This window comes from Somniosus microcephalus, chromosome 17, assembly GCF_052327205.1.
Source record: "Somniosus microcephalus isolate GS21.2 chromosome 17, FLI_Smic_1.0, whole genome shotgun sequence".
NCBI lineage: Eukaryota > Metazoa > Chordata > Chondrichthyes > Squaliformes > Somniosidae > Somniosus > Somniosus microcephalus.
This window is the reverse complement of record NC_141003.1, coordinates 70,303,354-70,320,349: the sequence shown is the minus strand read 5'-3', so window position 1 is coordinate 70,320,349 and position 16,996 is coordinate 70,303,354. Positions and strand designations below refer to the sequence as shown.

Below are 16,996 nucleotides of genomic sequence, written 5' to 3'. Positions count from 1 at the left end.
TCTTGAGGCCCTCTTAGCCCAATTACATTTCTTCTCAACCAAAAGCAGAGCCGTTCCTCACCAAGGAGCGTACCAGAGAAAAGGAATCTACAGGAGACTTTGGTTTATCCGGAGGTTGTATGTCCGGAAACCTCGATCTACCGGCAGAAATCAGGAGCCGTTTTGTTAGGCTTTTTTCTTCTCGTGGCTTTTTTTTCTTCTTCTCGTGGCTTTTTTTTCTCCAACAGTCAGGCTCTGGAAAGTCTCTCTGAAGCTGTTGCTAAACTAGAGACGCTTCCAAGGTACAGGCCGACTGTTTAGAAGCTGTTGCTAAGCAACAGTGTTTGTTGTCAGGTACGGAGATGAAAACCTCCGTATGCTTCAACATTAATGCTGGTATGTCCGGCAGTTTTGATAGATCGGCAACAGCTCGGTCCCGTCGGTGCCGGATATAACAAAGTTTCCTGTATTTGAAGACCTTCAAGCACATCAGCAAACATTATGCACCTTCAGCTGAGAACTACAGACCATAAGTCTGAAGAAAAAATGAGGTTCTGTTCTAGCCAGCGTCTGATCAATGGTACACCACCACCTTCAGCCTGCATTGAGGAAACACAGCTGAGCTCCGTACACCAATTTGCCTACCTAGGGAACATCTCTATGTACCAAAAGCATCATCGGCAGAGGGAGGCTTGCTCAACTTTTGGCTATTTGAAGAAGTGTGCATAGGATGAACAGAAAATCAAGACCAAGCGGGAAGACTGGGTGTCGAAACAGTCAATGCTACTCCTAACCAAGCCAGTGGGGTTGTTTTGCTTGAATCTGATGGGTTCAATGGCATAAGAAACTCAGTACAGTACTGCTCCATCATCATTCAATAACATTGAATCAAAATTAATTTTAATTGTATACTGGAGACAGTGACCAGGCCAAAACGTCAATAATATTGACATTTGACCCATCAGGGTTCTCGTGCACTTAATTATGTTGGCACAAGCTTAACTACTTTTAACTTAGACAATTTAAATCCACCGTGCCCTAGAATTTTGATCACATTTCTGGAACTTGGCAACTTTATTGGAACCAGTGTGCAGTTTACAAAAAGAACTGAAGCTTTTGTCTCGTAGCACCTGAGACCAGCAGAAACACAAGAGCTACCAAAAGGAACATTGCTCCAAAGTTAAAAGGTTATACTTCAAAAAAATTGGACATTAAAGATCAAATTTCATCATCAGCTCCTATTCAGAAATCAAACTATTACAAATAAACATACATCTCCTTGAGCAAAGGGGGAGTGAAGATCCTCTATCACCACATGCCCAAGTTTACTTTACTTCCATTCCAAGTAAAATACATCCAGAATCAGTCTGCCCTTTGTATTAAAAACTCACTGGGGAATTAAGTAGTGCAGTGGGCGAGATACTTTCACCCCTGGGATCTCTTCAAATTCAGCTCAGAATGATGGGATGCAAGTCTCCTCTGTCTGCTGGCTGCCAGCAACGGCAGCCTCACACCAATTTCAAGTGACATGGGCTCACAGCACATTCCTGCCCCTATTTCAGCACTGTCTGGTTCAGTTGGTAATATAGTCAGTCAGTCGTGGGTTCAAACTCAATCTAGGGCTTGAGCAAATGACCTAAACCGAGACTTGCATGCAGTACTGAGGGAATGCTGCATTGTCGGAGGTGCGATCCTTCAGATGAAACATTAAATTAAAGCCCCCATCTGCCTGTTCCTGTGGCCGTTAAAAAATCCAATCCCGCTATCTGAACCGCTATCTGAACTGCAGGGAATCCTTTAGGCCAACATTCCTCTCACAACCACCACAGATTTACCGCTCATTTAACTCATTGCTGTTTATGGGGCGTTGCTGTGCACAAAATGGCCACTATGTTCACCTACAGAACAATGACGGCACTTCAAAGTAACTAACCGTATACGAAGCACTTCAAGAAGTTTGGGAGATGTGTGACGAGACGTTATAAATGCAAATTCTTTTCATTCAGTGGAAATCTCAATTTCAGAGGCATCAAAGGATTGGCCCGTATGGGAAACTGAAATGTCACACTGGGGCAGTAAGGAGTTTGCTCGAGGCTGGGGTAAGAGAGTATAGAGGGAACTTTACTCTGTATCAAACCCAACCTGGAAGTGCTTGATCAGAAAATGTTCCAATGCCAGCACCAACATCCCTTAGGTTGAATGCAAAAAAAGGTAAAAGTTGTATTTAAAAATTACATTAAAGAATGAGTTGCTCACAATATCCATTTTTATTTAAAACAAAGTTAAGATAACAATTTTTCAAAAATATTTAAGCAGTTGGTGCTACAACCTCATTGTGGAGCTGGCTTGAAGGGACCGGTTGAGTCTGAAAGCATGAAGGAGCTGAATTAAATGACACAAGTGACTGTACCTCTAATAACACTAACACACACAAACTCCTCCAAACCAGTTTCCGTAGCATTATCAACACTGCCCGTTTGAACAAAAATTGGGTCGTCTCAGAAGTGGCAAATAGTTGACATGAACATGTTGCTAGTGGTGCTCAGTTTTGGGAATATCCATAACATAGACTGTTCTGCATTCAACACTATCGTCCCCAACAAGCTGGCCACCAAACTCCAAACTCTTGGCCTGAACACTTCCCTCTGCAACTGGACCTTGGACTTCCTAACAAACAGACCCCAGTCTGCCAAATTAGGCAACCACACCTCCCCCCCCCCGACCCTGAACACGGGGGCCCCACAAGGATGTGTGCTGAGCCCCCTCCTCTACTCCCTCTTCACCCACGACTGTGTGGCTGTTAATGGTTCCAACACCATCATCAAGTTTGCAGATGACACCACGGTAGTAGGCCAGATCACCAACAACGATGAGTCAGCCTACAGGGAGGAGGTCCAGCATCTCGTGAAGTGGTGCGCCGACAACAACCTGGCCCTTAACACCAAGAAAACAAAAGAAATAATCGTGGACTTCAGGAAGTCCAAAGGCGGAAGTCACACCCCCATCCACATCAATGGGGCGGAGGTGGAAAGGGTGGCCAGCTTTAAGTTCCTCGGAGCCCACATCACGGAAGACCTCTCCTGGTCCCTCAACACCACCTCTCTGGTGAAGAAGGCCCAGCAGCGCCTATATTTCTTGAGGAGGCTGAAGGGATGTAATCTGTCACCCCCGATCCTCTCTAACTTCTACCGCTGCACTATAGAGAGCATCCTGACAAACTGTATCACGGTATGGTACGGCAGCTGTAGCTCCCATGACCGGAAAGCCCTGCAGCGGGTAGTCAAAAGTGCCCAACGCATTACCGGCACCCGGCTACCGACCATAGAACATATATATCAGAAACGCTGCCTACGGAGGGCACGGTCCATCATCAAAGACCCTACCCACCCCAGTCTGTTCGCCCTCCTACCATCTGGAAGACGCTACAGATGCATTCGCACCCGTACGACCAGATTTAGGAACAGCTTCTTTCCCAGGGCTGTCATCCTACTGAACTCCACAAATAAATACTAAAGCCTGCACATCTGCCGATGCACTTTATTATGGTCATATTTATGCTAATATATATGTACAAATGTATGTTGAAATGTTTAAGTGTCCTAATCCAAATTGTACACTCTCGGGAGCCGCAAGCCTACATTTCGTTGTACTGCAGTTGTGCACTAAATGACAATAAAAGTTGATTTGATTTGATTTGATTTGATAAAAGGTGCCTGAGGGAGGAGCCTTCGTTCATTCTGGGATAGCTCATTCTGAACAACTTTGGGTTAGAATTACACAGAGTACTTTTTTTTGGCGTTTGGGAGTGGGGATAGGAATGTTAGTTGGTCTTACTGATTACTTAGAGGCTGATCAGAATACATCAAATGACTATAGTTCTTACAGTCCCCTTCCTCCTCCCTTAACACAGAGAGAAAGGCTACTAACACAGAAGCTTGACATAGACCAGAGGTGCCTCTGGAACACACCACATCCCGACATGCTGGCAGCACTGTCTGCTCGTACACTCTCCTTGCTACGAGCTGCAGCCACAGCCCAGCAGAAAGCGAATTATACTGGCAGAGTGACCCTCAATGGCAGACATGGTCACATGTCGAATAATTAGCTGAAGTTGGCACATGCAGCAATCAAAATCTAAATCAAACCGGGATAAAGAAACCGCCCTCATAATTGCAGAATAGATATATATTACATTACACAGAATCTACAGCACAGAAAAAGGCCATTCAGCTCAACTAGTCTATGCTGGTGTTTATGCTCCACACGAGCCTCCTCCCACCTTACTTTATCTCATCCTATCAACATATCATATGCAGGCCCAATAACCCAAAGAAGTTGCCTTAACCTTCTTCTGTTCAAGCAATAAACATGACATTAGCCACCTCTGTTCCTATTAAATGTTGTACATCAATCTGAACCTCTACTGGTTTTCACTTGTTGGAAAGTACGGGATCATCAAGAGCAACCTAAATGGATTTTTAAAAATTGACCCGAACACAGATATAAGGACACAGCAAAGCATAGATTGCCAAATGCCCATTCAGGCCCTAAAAATTCACCCTCGCCACGCAATACAAATCAGCCTATTTAATCACCCAAGGAAAGGTTTTGCAAATACTGTCTGTAACATTAGAGTGGAGAGTTACCAGTTCTTGCTGCTATGGTCTCACTGACTACATTTACTACTGAATAGATAGCATGGACTCAACAGTAAAGTTGTCACAACAGAGATAAAAGAAAAATGCTAGAAATACACAGGTGGTCAGCCAGCATCTGAAGAGAAAAAAACAACAGGTTAATGTTTTGTGGTAGAGACCCAGTTTTGACAAAGGTCTGTACCTAAAACATGAAATTGTCTTTTCTCACTCTACAGATGCTGACTAACCTGCTGCACATTTGAAGCATTTTGGTTTTTATTTTAGTAATGTTACAATATGAAACCCAAATATGACAAAAATGATTATCCATTATTTACTCAGTTACATTCTCTGTATATACCTCTTCATCCTCTCCGCAGCCTTAACAGAGTTGATCACACTAACCTCCTCCAATGCCTCTACACTGTTGTCCAGCTTGGTGAGACTGCTCTCAGTTGCTTCATTTCTTAGCTATTTGATTGTAGCCAGCGCATCTCGAGCAATGGCTTCTCTTCCCAACACCGCACCATCCAGAATCCCCCAAAGGTCTAGCCTTGGCCCCCTCCTCTCCCTCTGTCCATATCATCCACAGATATGTAGTCAACTTCCACATGTACACCGATGAGACCAAGCTATACCTCTCCACCCCATCTCCCAAGCTCTCTGTTGTCAAGATGTCTTGACAACATCTAGTTAAAACACTTGCAAAACTGAAACTATTGTCTTCAGCCACTGCCACAAACTCTGTACTCAACGCCACTGTTTCTATCCCCCCCTTCTTAGCCACTGTCTCTTAGCCACTGTCTCAGGCTAAGCCAGACTGTTTGCAACCTTGGTATTCTGTTCAATCCCAAGCTGTGTTTCTGACCCCATATACTCGCCATCACAAAGACTGCCTATTCCATCTCGAACATTGCCCACTTCCACCATTACCTCAACCATCTGCTGCTGAAACCCTCATACATGCCTTCGTTACCTCAAAACTCAATTACTTCAATACTCTCCTAGACAGCTAACTATCCTCTACCCTCCATAAACTTCAGCTCATCCAAAACTCTGCTGCCCATATACTATTTCATCACACTCCAAGTCCTGCTCAACCAACACCCATGTCTGGATTGACCTACTTCGCTCCTGCTTCCCCCAATAGCTCAAATTGAAAATGGTCATCCTTGTGTTTAAATCCCCCCATGCCTCTGCCTTTTCGATCTCTGTAACCTCCTCGCTTAACTCTCTATTCTTCTGATCCCAACCTTTTGTGCAACCCCCTCACCCTGCACCCAACCATACCTAGGCTCTACACTCTGGACTTCACTCCTTAATCTCCTCCACCTCCCTCTCCTCCTTCAGGATCTTAATTAAAACCCAGCTCTGACCAAGCTTTTGATCACCCTTGCTCATCTCTCCCCCTTTGCCTCAGTGTCCATTTTCTCCTCACGTGTCTGAAATGCCTGGGCTGTGCTATTTAGATACCAGTTGTAGTAATAGTTAAGCCTGAAAACACTTGCTTCACTGATAGATGCATAAAAGTTTCCTTCTTTGTTTAAAAAGGGTAACTAAATCTTTGATTACTGTTGTTCACTTTTCCCACAGCACCCTGCTTCCTGATTTATGACCCCAAGCTCATCATTTGTCACTGCAGATAGCTCCCTTTGTAGTGTCAGCCCACAATTGCATCAATTTCATTACTTAAGTGAGAAAAATGCTGCAGTGCAAAGTTCTGCCATGACAATTCTCAGCAGGGAAAAAAAAAAATCAAGTATTAGCGGCCCAGCTGGCTGAACAGAAGAAAATGCAGAAAAAAACTCTCATCCTTGTGGTTTAATTTCCTTTCTCCATGCCCATCCCTAGTGCAGTGAGTCTCGCTAAGGTACAGATCTGCAGGCATTGGCCTCCCTCCTTCACCCCTTCCTAGTGGCCATTCTTCATTTATGAATCTAAACATGAGTCAACAGCCTATTTAACCATGGCGAGCATCACACCCAAGCCTACCCTCACGATTTTCAGCTGCACACCATCAGCTGGGATCACTATTTCGTCATCAGGAGCAGACAAACTGGCCGATCTCCCCCTCGCTTACCCAGGAGCACGGAGGCTAAAGGTAGCACTCCTACAACAGACCAAAGTCAAACCTGGAACCTTGGTCTGGTTCAATTACACATTGCTGTTTACCAATTGGGCCACCCAGGGACACAAAACAACTTCACTTAATCGAAGACCAGTTTAACTAAAACATATCTTGTCAGTTTTTCCTGAATTCACTGCTCCACTGCATAGAAAGGTTCCTCTTTTAGAAAATGGAAGATTTCCTTCTAAAGGCAAAGGAACTTCCTGCCACTGTTCTGTTCTCTAGAATCCTTTACCTGTTTAAGCTAGAATGATTCAAATCATTTTTAATTTGCAAATGGTTCATAAAGTTATCATTTCACTGACAACCTGTTTGCATTAAAAACTGCCTTCGGAGGATAAAGGCAAGAAAAGTCAGCATAAGAGACCTTTTAGCTCATCACTCTCACTTGATAACACACAATTATCCTGCTTTGAGAGACAGCACTGGAATAAACAGGAAGAATCATAGAATCAAACAGCACAGAAGTCGGCCATTCAGCCCATCCTTACTGTGCTGGCTCTTTGAGAAAAGCTATCCAATTAGTCCCACTCCCCTGCTCTTTCCCGACAGCCTTGCAATTTTTTCCTTTTTAAGAATATATCCAATTCCCTTCTGAAAGTTACTATTGAATCTGCTTCTACCACCCTTTCAGGCAGTGCATTCTACATCATCATAACTCGCTGCGTAAAATAAATCCTCATCACCTCTGGTTCTTCACCAATTATCTTAAATCAGTGTACTCTGGTTACCGACGGGAGGTGCAGATGCTTCCAGAGACATCAAGATCCACTGCACAAAATGACTGAGATGGGCAAACAGGTGCTGCTGGAAATGTTGTAATTTAAAAAAGGTACCAACAGTACTACAATAATTTATAGGCACCAAGATTTCACTCAGCACTTGATCAGAAATGAGCTGACTCTAGACAGCGAGAGTGGCAAGCTAGGACTGTGTGGAGTGCCACAGCCAAGTCAATTCTTTCTTCATTCCTGCTCCAAGACCACCTACGTAACAGCGCCTGACTCCACCCTGCCTGAGCTTGTCTGCTGCTGAAAACCTCATCCATGCCTTTGTTACCTCTAGACTTGACTATTCCAGTGCTCTCCTGGACGGTCTCCCATCTTCCACCCCAACTTGAGCTCATCCAAAACTCTGCTGCCAGAATCCTAACTTGCACCAAGTCCCGTTCACCCCTGCTCTCGCTGACCTAGATTGGCTCCTGGTCCGGCAACACTTCCATTTTAAAATTCTCATCCTTTTCAAATCCCTCCATGGCTTTGCCCCTCCCTAACTGTGACCTCCTCCAGCCCTAAAAGTCTTCGAGATCTCTGCACTCCTCCGATTTTAATCACTCCACCATTGGCGGCTGTGCCTTCAGCGGCCTAGGCCCAAAGCTCTGGAATTCCCTCCCTAAACCTCGCTACCTCTCTCTCCTTAAAACCTACCTCTTTGACCAAGCTTTAGATCATCTGTCGTAAGATCTCTTGTGGCTCGGTTTCCAATTTACAGGAAACTTTGGTTTATCCGGAGGTTGTATGTCTGGAATACTCGATCTAACGGCAAAAATCAGGAGCTGTTCTCTAAGTTTTTTTAGTTCTCGTTCTTTTTTTTTCCCCCCCAGTCAGGCACTGCAAGGTCTGTAGCTATAGTGACAGCTTCAGCTAGAGATGCTTGCAGCTGCAGCCGACTCTTTAGAAGCTGTTGCTAAGCAACAGTGTTTGTTGGCAGATACGGAGATGAAAACCTCCGTATGCGTCAACATTAACTTTGTATGTCCGGCAGTTTTGACAGATCGGCAACACGCCGGTCCCGTCGGTGCCGGATATCACAAAGTTTCCTGTAGTTTGAAAATTGCTCCCGTGAAGCGCCTTTGGGACGTTTTACTACGTTAAAGGCGCTAGATAAATGCAAGATGTTGTTGCTGTTGCTCTCTTAACCTCCAAGCAAACTGACCTGCATGGTGTTCCACCCTGCACTCTCAAGGGGTGGAAATCAAGACACATTGCACTGTCTCCCAATTTAAATCTTTCCCATAATCTCAACACTGTAGAACTCCTTTTCCTCCCTTAGTTTTCCCTTCCTTCTACAATCTACAGGCTTTTAAAACCCAATCTTGGTGTCAACTAACTACTTCTCTCATTCTTTTCAGCCTAGGTGGTGCCCTGCACTTCAAACGTTGATACCAAGTTTCTCGTTCGAAGAAAAAGAAAATTTGCATAACATAGAACTGAAACAATTCCTAACATGAATAGGAATTGGCATGTCATAGGAGCGCACTTTCTGCGTTTTTGTTGAACATACTATTTCTCCCAATTACTCCATCGCAATTGCAAGCAAACATCAACAGGAACATGGAATAGTTTAACATTTGGAGAGCTCCCAAAATCTAAATTCTGCAGAACTAAAACCAATTTGTATTTGGCGAACCATCTGCTCACTTCCATCCTTGAAGACGACACCAAACGGACTTATTAATCTCAGTTAAGCATGGAAGGGAGCACTGCAGTAACAAGCCTTCCTTGGAGACCTCCCCAAAATAGTATCAATATAAACGCACAGTCAACTTCTGCAGAGAGGCGTTTTTACACTTGCTGTGTTTCGGGAGAGCGCTCCAAACCTACCTCTGTGCAACGCTATCTCACGTTTATACTGGGTTGTGCATCTCTGCTGTGCTGCAAGTGCAGCTGAAGAGTGATGGTGCAGAACAGTTTAGTAGTCCTCTTTCTAAAATCAGGGCACGGGGCTGGAACAAATCGCTGAGCTGGCCCAGGGCATCATATTGCACACTCACTAGGTGCACGAGGAAGAACTGGTAGCTAACTGAGAAACCCAGGAAAAACAGAACGACTGTAATTTAAAGGCACTAAGATTTCACTCAAGAATTGATCTAAAATGCATGGCCACTGTATTGTTGGTGGGCGGGGAAAGAAGGGGAAGGTGGAGAACTAGAAGGAAGAAAAAAAAAGAGAAGCGTTTCTGGCGACAGCTAGTGCTTTGCTACTTGCCATTTAGTACAAATCCAAACACTGCAGTAAATTCACAACTCAATTCAAAACAAACAAGATACGAAGCGGCTCCATTTAAACGCAGAAAGTGCGCTCCTATGACATGCCAATTCCTATTCATGTTAGGAATTGTTTCAGTTCTATGTTTTGCAAATTTTCTTTTTCTTAGAACGAGAAACTTGTATCAACGTTTGAAGTGCAGGAAACTGCCTTTTAACCGGCACCTAAATATCCAGCAATCTCTCTCAACCGGCAAAATTCAGGAGTAGGTTCAGGTAAGCTTTACTGTATATTAGTGGCCGTGTAACCGGGGTTCCTGGATCTGAGGCCGTGCAACAGGGACTGCTGGATCTGTGGCCGTGTAACCGGGACTCCTGCACAAGTGCTGTGTAACCGGGGCTCCTGCACCTGTGGCCGTGTACGGGGCTCTCGTACCTTGCCAAGTATACCTCTCTAATCCGGACTTTTTGATCAATCGGCACCACGGCGGTCCTGTCGGTGCCAGATAAAAAAGAGTTTCCTGTACTGCTTCTGGTAAGGTTTTCAACTAGAAGCAACATTAAACAGAGCCAAAGAAAAACAGATAATTCTGGAAAAACACAACAGGGTAATCAGCATTTTCGAAGAGGAAAGCTGAGTTAACTTTTCCAATGGGCTCTTCAGCAATACCCGAAACATTAACAAAGTATTTTTCTTTTTACAAATGCTGATTGTCCTGTGTATGTCCAACATTTTCCGTTTTTATTTCAGTCCCCAGCATTTCCTTTTTATCTTTCATAAGTCAAGATTTTCACTTTGTTGGTCCTCTTTTCTCACCAATTTTCTCTTCTCCAAAGGCAAAGACACCTTGCTAGGGGATGGTTCAGAGGCACAGTCACCCTCTACTACGTTGCCCCAGTGGCTGTTAACCATGGTGCTCAAGAGCGAGTGCAGCAGGATATTTAATCACAGGGCATCACAGCCAATTCCCCCCACCCTGTCCCCACCTGGTGTTCACACACATGCGCTTTCAGCAGAGATTGCTCCAGAGCTGTCAGGAGCAGGAGCTTTAGTCACTATTCCCCATCCCATCCCAAGGTGGGATAGATCAATACAGCAACCTACTGCCACCTGGCTGCCATCAGTTCATTCAGTAAAGACAAGACTAGGAACCTTCCCCGCCTGCATGGTTTAGCTACTCACTGGATAAAATTGTTCCACAGGTTAAGACCATCAGTCATTTGAGCGCACAAACACAAAAGACATTGCTGTTGTGCAAGTACTTACCTATGGAAGGAGATTTGAATGGGTATTTGTCTGGTAGGTCCACTCTAACTTTCCATACGCCACCTTCATAGGGAGCTAAACAAACAAGAAAACAAACAATTCAGTGGCATTCAGATGAGCAAGTTGATACGAAAGATATAAAATAGCTCTTCTCAGAAACACACACTCAGGATGATCAACATGCAAATATTACAGTACAGTAATATATCCAGTCTAAAAATCACTGCAGATTCTCAATCTTCAGATACAATACAAGAGGTTTTGAGGAGTTTTTACCCCCCAGTTAGTTCTCTGCTTCTGTTGGATCAGTTTTTGTCAGTGTTCAGTGCAGTGGCACAGCAACCACCAAGGAACACAACCACAATGCAGCTGTGAATTCAAAATTATTTACATCTCACACACTGGACATTTTGCAGAGGGCCAAGACTGGATCATTTGTACAAGGTTCTCCCCATCTGCTACATCCACCTTTACCCATTTAACACTTCAAAAGGGAATAGCTAAGTCACACAGACCCAGAATGTCTTAGGATTCAATCCTCGATTTGTGTTGCGTTCACGGATTTCAACCGGGGTGGTAGTAGGGCTCAACTGGCTTTGGAGCCCTGGTTTTTGGTGGTGTGAAAGGGCAGGGCAGCAGGGGAGATGGGGAATAAGAAAACATACTGAAGTTGCCAGGGTTCAGACTCCTGCTGGCTACCAGCAACTCCTGTGGGAAATGCGTGTGTGGATGTCAGGTGAGCTCAGTTTCAGCTGTGATGCCTTGAATGGCCTGCCAACACTCAACTCTACAGCACTTGGCCAAAGTACCGGAAGGCAACTGGCAGCCAGCAACTATGTACTGGTGCCCCAACAAGCAGTCAGTGTCTTCATGCGAGGAGGTGGAGGAACAAACATTGGCAGGGGAAAAAAAGGTGGGGGGGGCGGGGCAGTCCAAGAATTATGTCCCATAGGACAATGTCCGCTCCACAGTATATTCAATGGGGACGATATTATAACTGAAAGCAGACAGCATTCCAAGAATGTCACCAGAAAATATTGAACCAAGTAGCATAAATAGGCCGGTGAGTTTAATGAAAGATTGAGGGATAGAGCGAGAAGGAGGGTAGGTGGGATCGAGAGGAATCAGAAAAGGGCAGGTTCGTTGGGGCAAAAATCTCTTTTCCTGTTGCTAAAAACAGTTATGTTCTTATCCCTGGAGGCAAGGCCAACACAGATGCAATACAATATCCAATCTGTTATAGACCTAGTAAGGTCCCAGTGATATTGGCATGGCATTCCACTTTGAGGTGCATACACACTTATTTGCATCCATAATATATAGCAATAAATTTTACTGTTAGCAAATATTTGGAGGTGACTTTTGTGTTTAATATTGATACTAAAGAAATGGACCATGTTCAGACCCAAATCAGCAAAAGCTTCCTCTGCTGTTCACCAGCAACGTGTTCACAGAAAACCTCATTTTCAACACAAGAGTGGTTTTCTTTTGCCTCAGCAATGCGAACCATGATTTTTTTTTTTTTTTTTTTTTTTTTTTAAGTGACATATACAAAGATCAGGGATGTGAAGGAACATTTCTCCAAAATACAAGTAACCAGATTAGCCCATTCTGCATACCCATTTTGCAGAAATGCCTTCTAGATGCAGCTCAATTTAAATTTGGTCAGAAAACTAAAGCTCCTCAATGATGTGTGCCAATTGGATTCAATTTAATGTTTAAACTAGAGATTTCACAAGTTCATTTTCCACCCAATCACTCTTTTAGCTCATCCAATACCACGCTTGGTATCAAAACAGGCACAGATCTGTTCCCAGGCCGGTCAATGGCTTTCTCCTGTCAACCTACAGTAGGTACAAAGATGGTCCATAGTGACTGGCTTTACTAGGGGGACGAGTTAGCCAGCAACACCAAAAATCTACCATTTATTTGAAACTTTAAAAGACAATTAAAGTACTGTTGGTGGAGGACTACTGCTGGGAGGGACTTGCGGCAGGATGTGCGGGTTTTAAATCCAGCTGCCAGCTTCAATTGACAAAATGGCCAGATTAGGACTTGTTGGAATAATGTTGCTGAGTCAATGCACATCTTGATTGAGGAAGTCTTCTCTCCTCCCCCAAGTCACTTTCGGAATTCTTGAATTCCACAGCAATAGCTACAAGATGAGACGGAAAACCCCTCAAAGAAAACATCAATTTAAAAAAAGTCAATATCCCACCACCCAAAATCAGAAGACAATGGGTAAGGGGGACGGGAGAAAGGAATACAAAGCTCTCAAAGTTCAGTCTCTCTGACTGCTTCTTCCATTTGTTTGTGGAGGATGAACTGGTCTAACAGAGATGCATTAACGACTGTTTTAAGTAACAATTCGCAGTGCATTTGACAAGTCTTATTCTGACCTTCAAGAGGTGATGTTCACCCAAGAGCCCATTCAGTTCCAAGAGCAGAAGCTTGCTCTATTTAGTGGAAATAATGCTTGGATTTCCTAATCAACTTCTCACCGCCAACGTGGCTTCTCCGCATACAAGTAAATTAAAACCAAACTGCGCAGCTTGATAAATATTTCCAATATAGAAGATTGAAGAATCACCACTTCAGAAAGTACTTCCCTCAATATGTTTTGACCAGCACCACCCACCCACCCCCCCACCCTGACCAAGAGTGAAATGTTGGAACGAGACCAGAGTCAACTAACAGCAGCTGGCCAACAGACACCAGCTATTATGATAGCAAAATACTGCAGATGCTGGAAATCCAAAATAACAACAGAAAATGCTGGAAAAACTCAGCAGGCCAGGCAACATCCGTGGAGAGAAAATAGAGTCAACGTTTCGGGTCAAACCCTTTGTCAAGACTGAAAAAGCACAGGAAATGAAATAGATTAAAAAGGCCAGGCTGGGAGAGATCAAACACGAGAAGGGAAACCTGAAAGTAATGAAGATGAACAAGGTTGAAGAGCCAAATGGAGATCCTGTCGAAGAGAAGAACAGAACTTCAAGGTAGGCATTCCTAGACACCAGATATTGTTTTTTATTTAAACCATGCTCAATGACTTTTACACAAAGTTGGGCACCTAAACCATTTGAAATGCTTGCTGTATTGAACCAGTTGAACAAAGCATATATGCAAGCAGGGTTATCACATTCAAGAATTTTTTGCTTCTATAGACACAGCGCACAGAAAAGATTACAATGGTGGGGGTGTAATCTTTGGTGGCTCAAAATGTTCACTTGCAAGTAACTGTGCTGACCTCAAATTACCACATATGTGAAAGAGAATGAGGAAAAGGAAAAGAAATTAAGAAACCATGTATTTAAATCTTCACTGAATCCATGGGGCCAATCAGAATCAACCAATTCCTTCCAATTCCCACCGTTCTTGTTCCCTTCCTTTTGGACGGTGCTTGCTCCTCATAGGCATATAATTCTATGAGCTTTGGATGTTCTGTAGTACTACATCCAAGTGACCATTATTCAAGTGTGAGCAAGTTACTGGCTGGGGGCAGGAATTGCAGCCAAGTCAGACCCTGTCCTCACTCATTCACTTCCAGCATGAGTCACTGGATGCCAGTCAGGAGTAGGAACGCGGCAGGTTTTTCCTTCATAACCCAAAGCACAGAGTACAACTGTGCTCTGACCACTGTTCTGGCTGGGATCAGCAAGCTCATCACAAATTGGTATCTTTCAGGTCCATATGATTCAGGTACATACTGGATAAAGTCAGGAATTTTCCAAATCAATGGGAAACACTGATAGAATCATAGAATGGTTACAGCACAGAAGGAGGCCATTCAGCCCGTCGAGCCTGTGCCGGCTCTCTGCAAGAGCACTTCAGCTAATCCCAATCCCCCGCCCTTTCTCCGTAGCCCTGTAATTTTTTTTCCTTCAGATACTTATCCAATTCCCTTTTGAAAGCCACGATTGAATCTGCCTCCACCACCCTTTCAGGCAGTGCATTCCAGATCATAACCACTCGCTGCGTAAAAATGTTTTTCCTCATATCACCCTTGGATCTTCTGCCAATCACCTTAAATCTGTGTCCTCTGCTTCTCGACCCTTCCGACAATGGAAAAGGTTTCTCTCTATCTACTCTGTCTAGACCCCTCATGATTTTGAACACCTCTATCAAATCTCCTCTCAATCTTCTCTGCTCCGAGAACAATCCCAGCCTCTCCAGTCTACCCACATAACTGAAGTCCCTCATCGCTGGAACCATTTTTGTAAATCTTTTCTGCACCCTCTCTAAGGCCTTCACATCCTTCCTAAAATGCGGTGCCCAGAATTGGACACAATACTCCAGTTGTGGCCGAACCAGTGTTTTATAAAGGTTCATCATAACTTCCTTGCTTTTGTACTCTATGCCTCCCTTTATAAAGCCCATGATCCCGTATGCTTTTTTAACCGCTTTCTCAACCTGCCCTGCCACCTTCAACAATTTGTGCACATACACCCCCAGGTGTCTGTGTTTCGGCACCCACTTTAGAATTGTACCCTTTAGTTTATATTGCCTCTCCTCATTCTTCCTACCAAAATGTATCATTTCGCACTTTTCTGCATTAAACTTCATCTGCCACTTGTCCACCCATTCCACCAGCCTGTATGTCTTCTTGAAGTCTATCACTATCCTCCACACTGTTCACTATACTTCCAAGTTTTGTGTGATCTGCAAATTTTGAAATGGTGCCCTGTACACCTAAGTCCAAATCATTAATATAGATCAAGAAAAGCAGTGGCCCTAGTACCGACCCCTGGGAAACACCACCTTGCTCCAGTCCGGAAAACAACCATTCACCACTACTCTGTTTCCTGTCATTTAGCCAATTTTGTATCCAGGCTGCCACTTGTCCCTTTTATTCCATGGGCTTCAACTTTGCTGACAAGACTATTATGTGGCACTTTATCAAACACCTTTTGGCGGTCCATGTACACCACGTCAACCGCATTACCCTCATCAACCCTCTGTTACCTCATCAAAAAACTTGATCAAGTTAGTTAAACACTATTTGCCTTTAACAAATCCGTGCTGGCTTCCCTTAATTAACCCACACTCATCCAAGTGACTGTTAATTTTGTCCCGGATTATCGTTTCTAAAAGCTTCCCCACCACCGAGGTTAAGCTGGCTGGCCTGTAGTTGCTGGGTTAATCTGCTTTTTTGAATAAGGGTGTAACATTTGCAATTCTCCAGTCCTCTGGCACCACCCCCATATCCAAGGAGGATTGGAAGATTATGGCTTGTACCTCCGTAATTTTCACATTTACTTCCCTCAGCATCCTAGGATGCATCCCATCTGGTCCTGGTGACTTGTCTACTTCAAGTACAGCCAGCTTTTCTAGTACCTCATCTATAAATTTTTATCCCATCCAATATCTCAACTATCTCCTGTTTGACGATGATGTAGATATATTCACTTTTGCATTTAGTCAGAGCTCAACATTACAATTTTGAGTGCATACAAAATCCCTATTTAACTTCACTAAATTTAAGATGGATAGAAGATTTTCCAGTATTAGTCTCCAAGATTCAAATGCAATCTCCTGTTACTATTACCACACCATACAGTGCAGAGCTGTAAACAAGGCCATCTGGGTCACATCTGGTCTTTTTCCATTTTTGTCTAGTCATCAGAGATAGTCAATTCTAGCAACCTGTGCACGTGCCCCTCTCCGTTGTTATACTGGCACTCATTAGGTTAGATTCCAGGAGACTGGTATCCGTGAGCTGGTTCTTGGCATTTACACTGCTAAATTCAGCTCCCTTATCCCAGTGGCAAAATTACAGCTCCATGGAAGAGTCTCTACAATTCTATTCCCCTGGATAAGGGAGCTGGATCTGGTGTAAATTCAGGAGCTGGACCATGGACACTCGTCTCCCAAAAGCTGTCCTAAAGAAGCACCAGTAGGTGGGAAATGGGCAGGAGAGGAGAGAGGTAATCCTGAGCCACTCTTACCCATCAGAGTAACTGCCTGGGGACAGGTCATCAACCGATTAGCCAGGGAAG

At 44.0% G+C, this 16,996-nt stretch overlaps 1 protein-coding gene across 3 annotated transcripts in view; it reads right to left on the bottom strand.

Moving 5' to 3' along the window:
* The window catches only part of ube2h (ubiquitin-conjugating enzyme E2H (UBC8 homolog, yeast)), a 143,706-nt gene that overhangs the window by 38,689 nt on the left and 88,021 nt on the right, over window positions 1-16,996 (bottom strand). For all 3 annotated transcript variants that reach the window (XM_086010646.1, XM_086010648.1, XM_086010647.1), the window contains exon 3: window positions 10,998-11,072. In XM_086010646.1, the coding sequence (XP_085866772.1) occupies window positions 10,998-11,072 (75 nt within the window). The remainder of the gene's footprint in view (window positions 1-10,997; window positions 11,073-16,996) is intronic.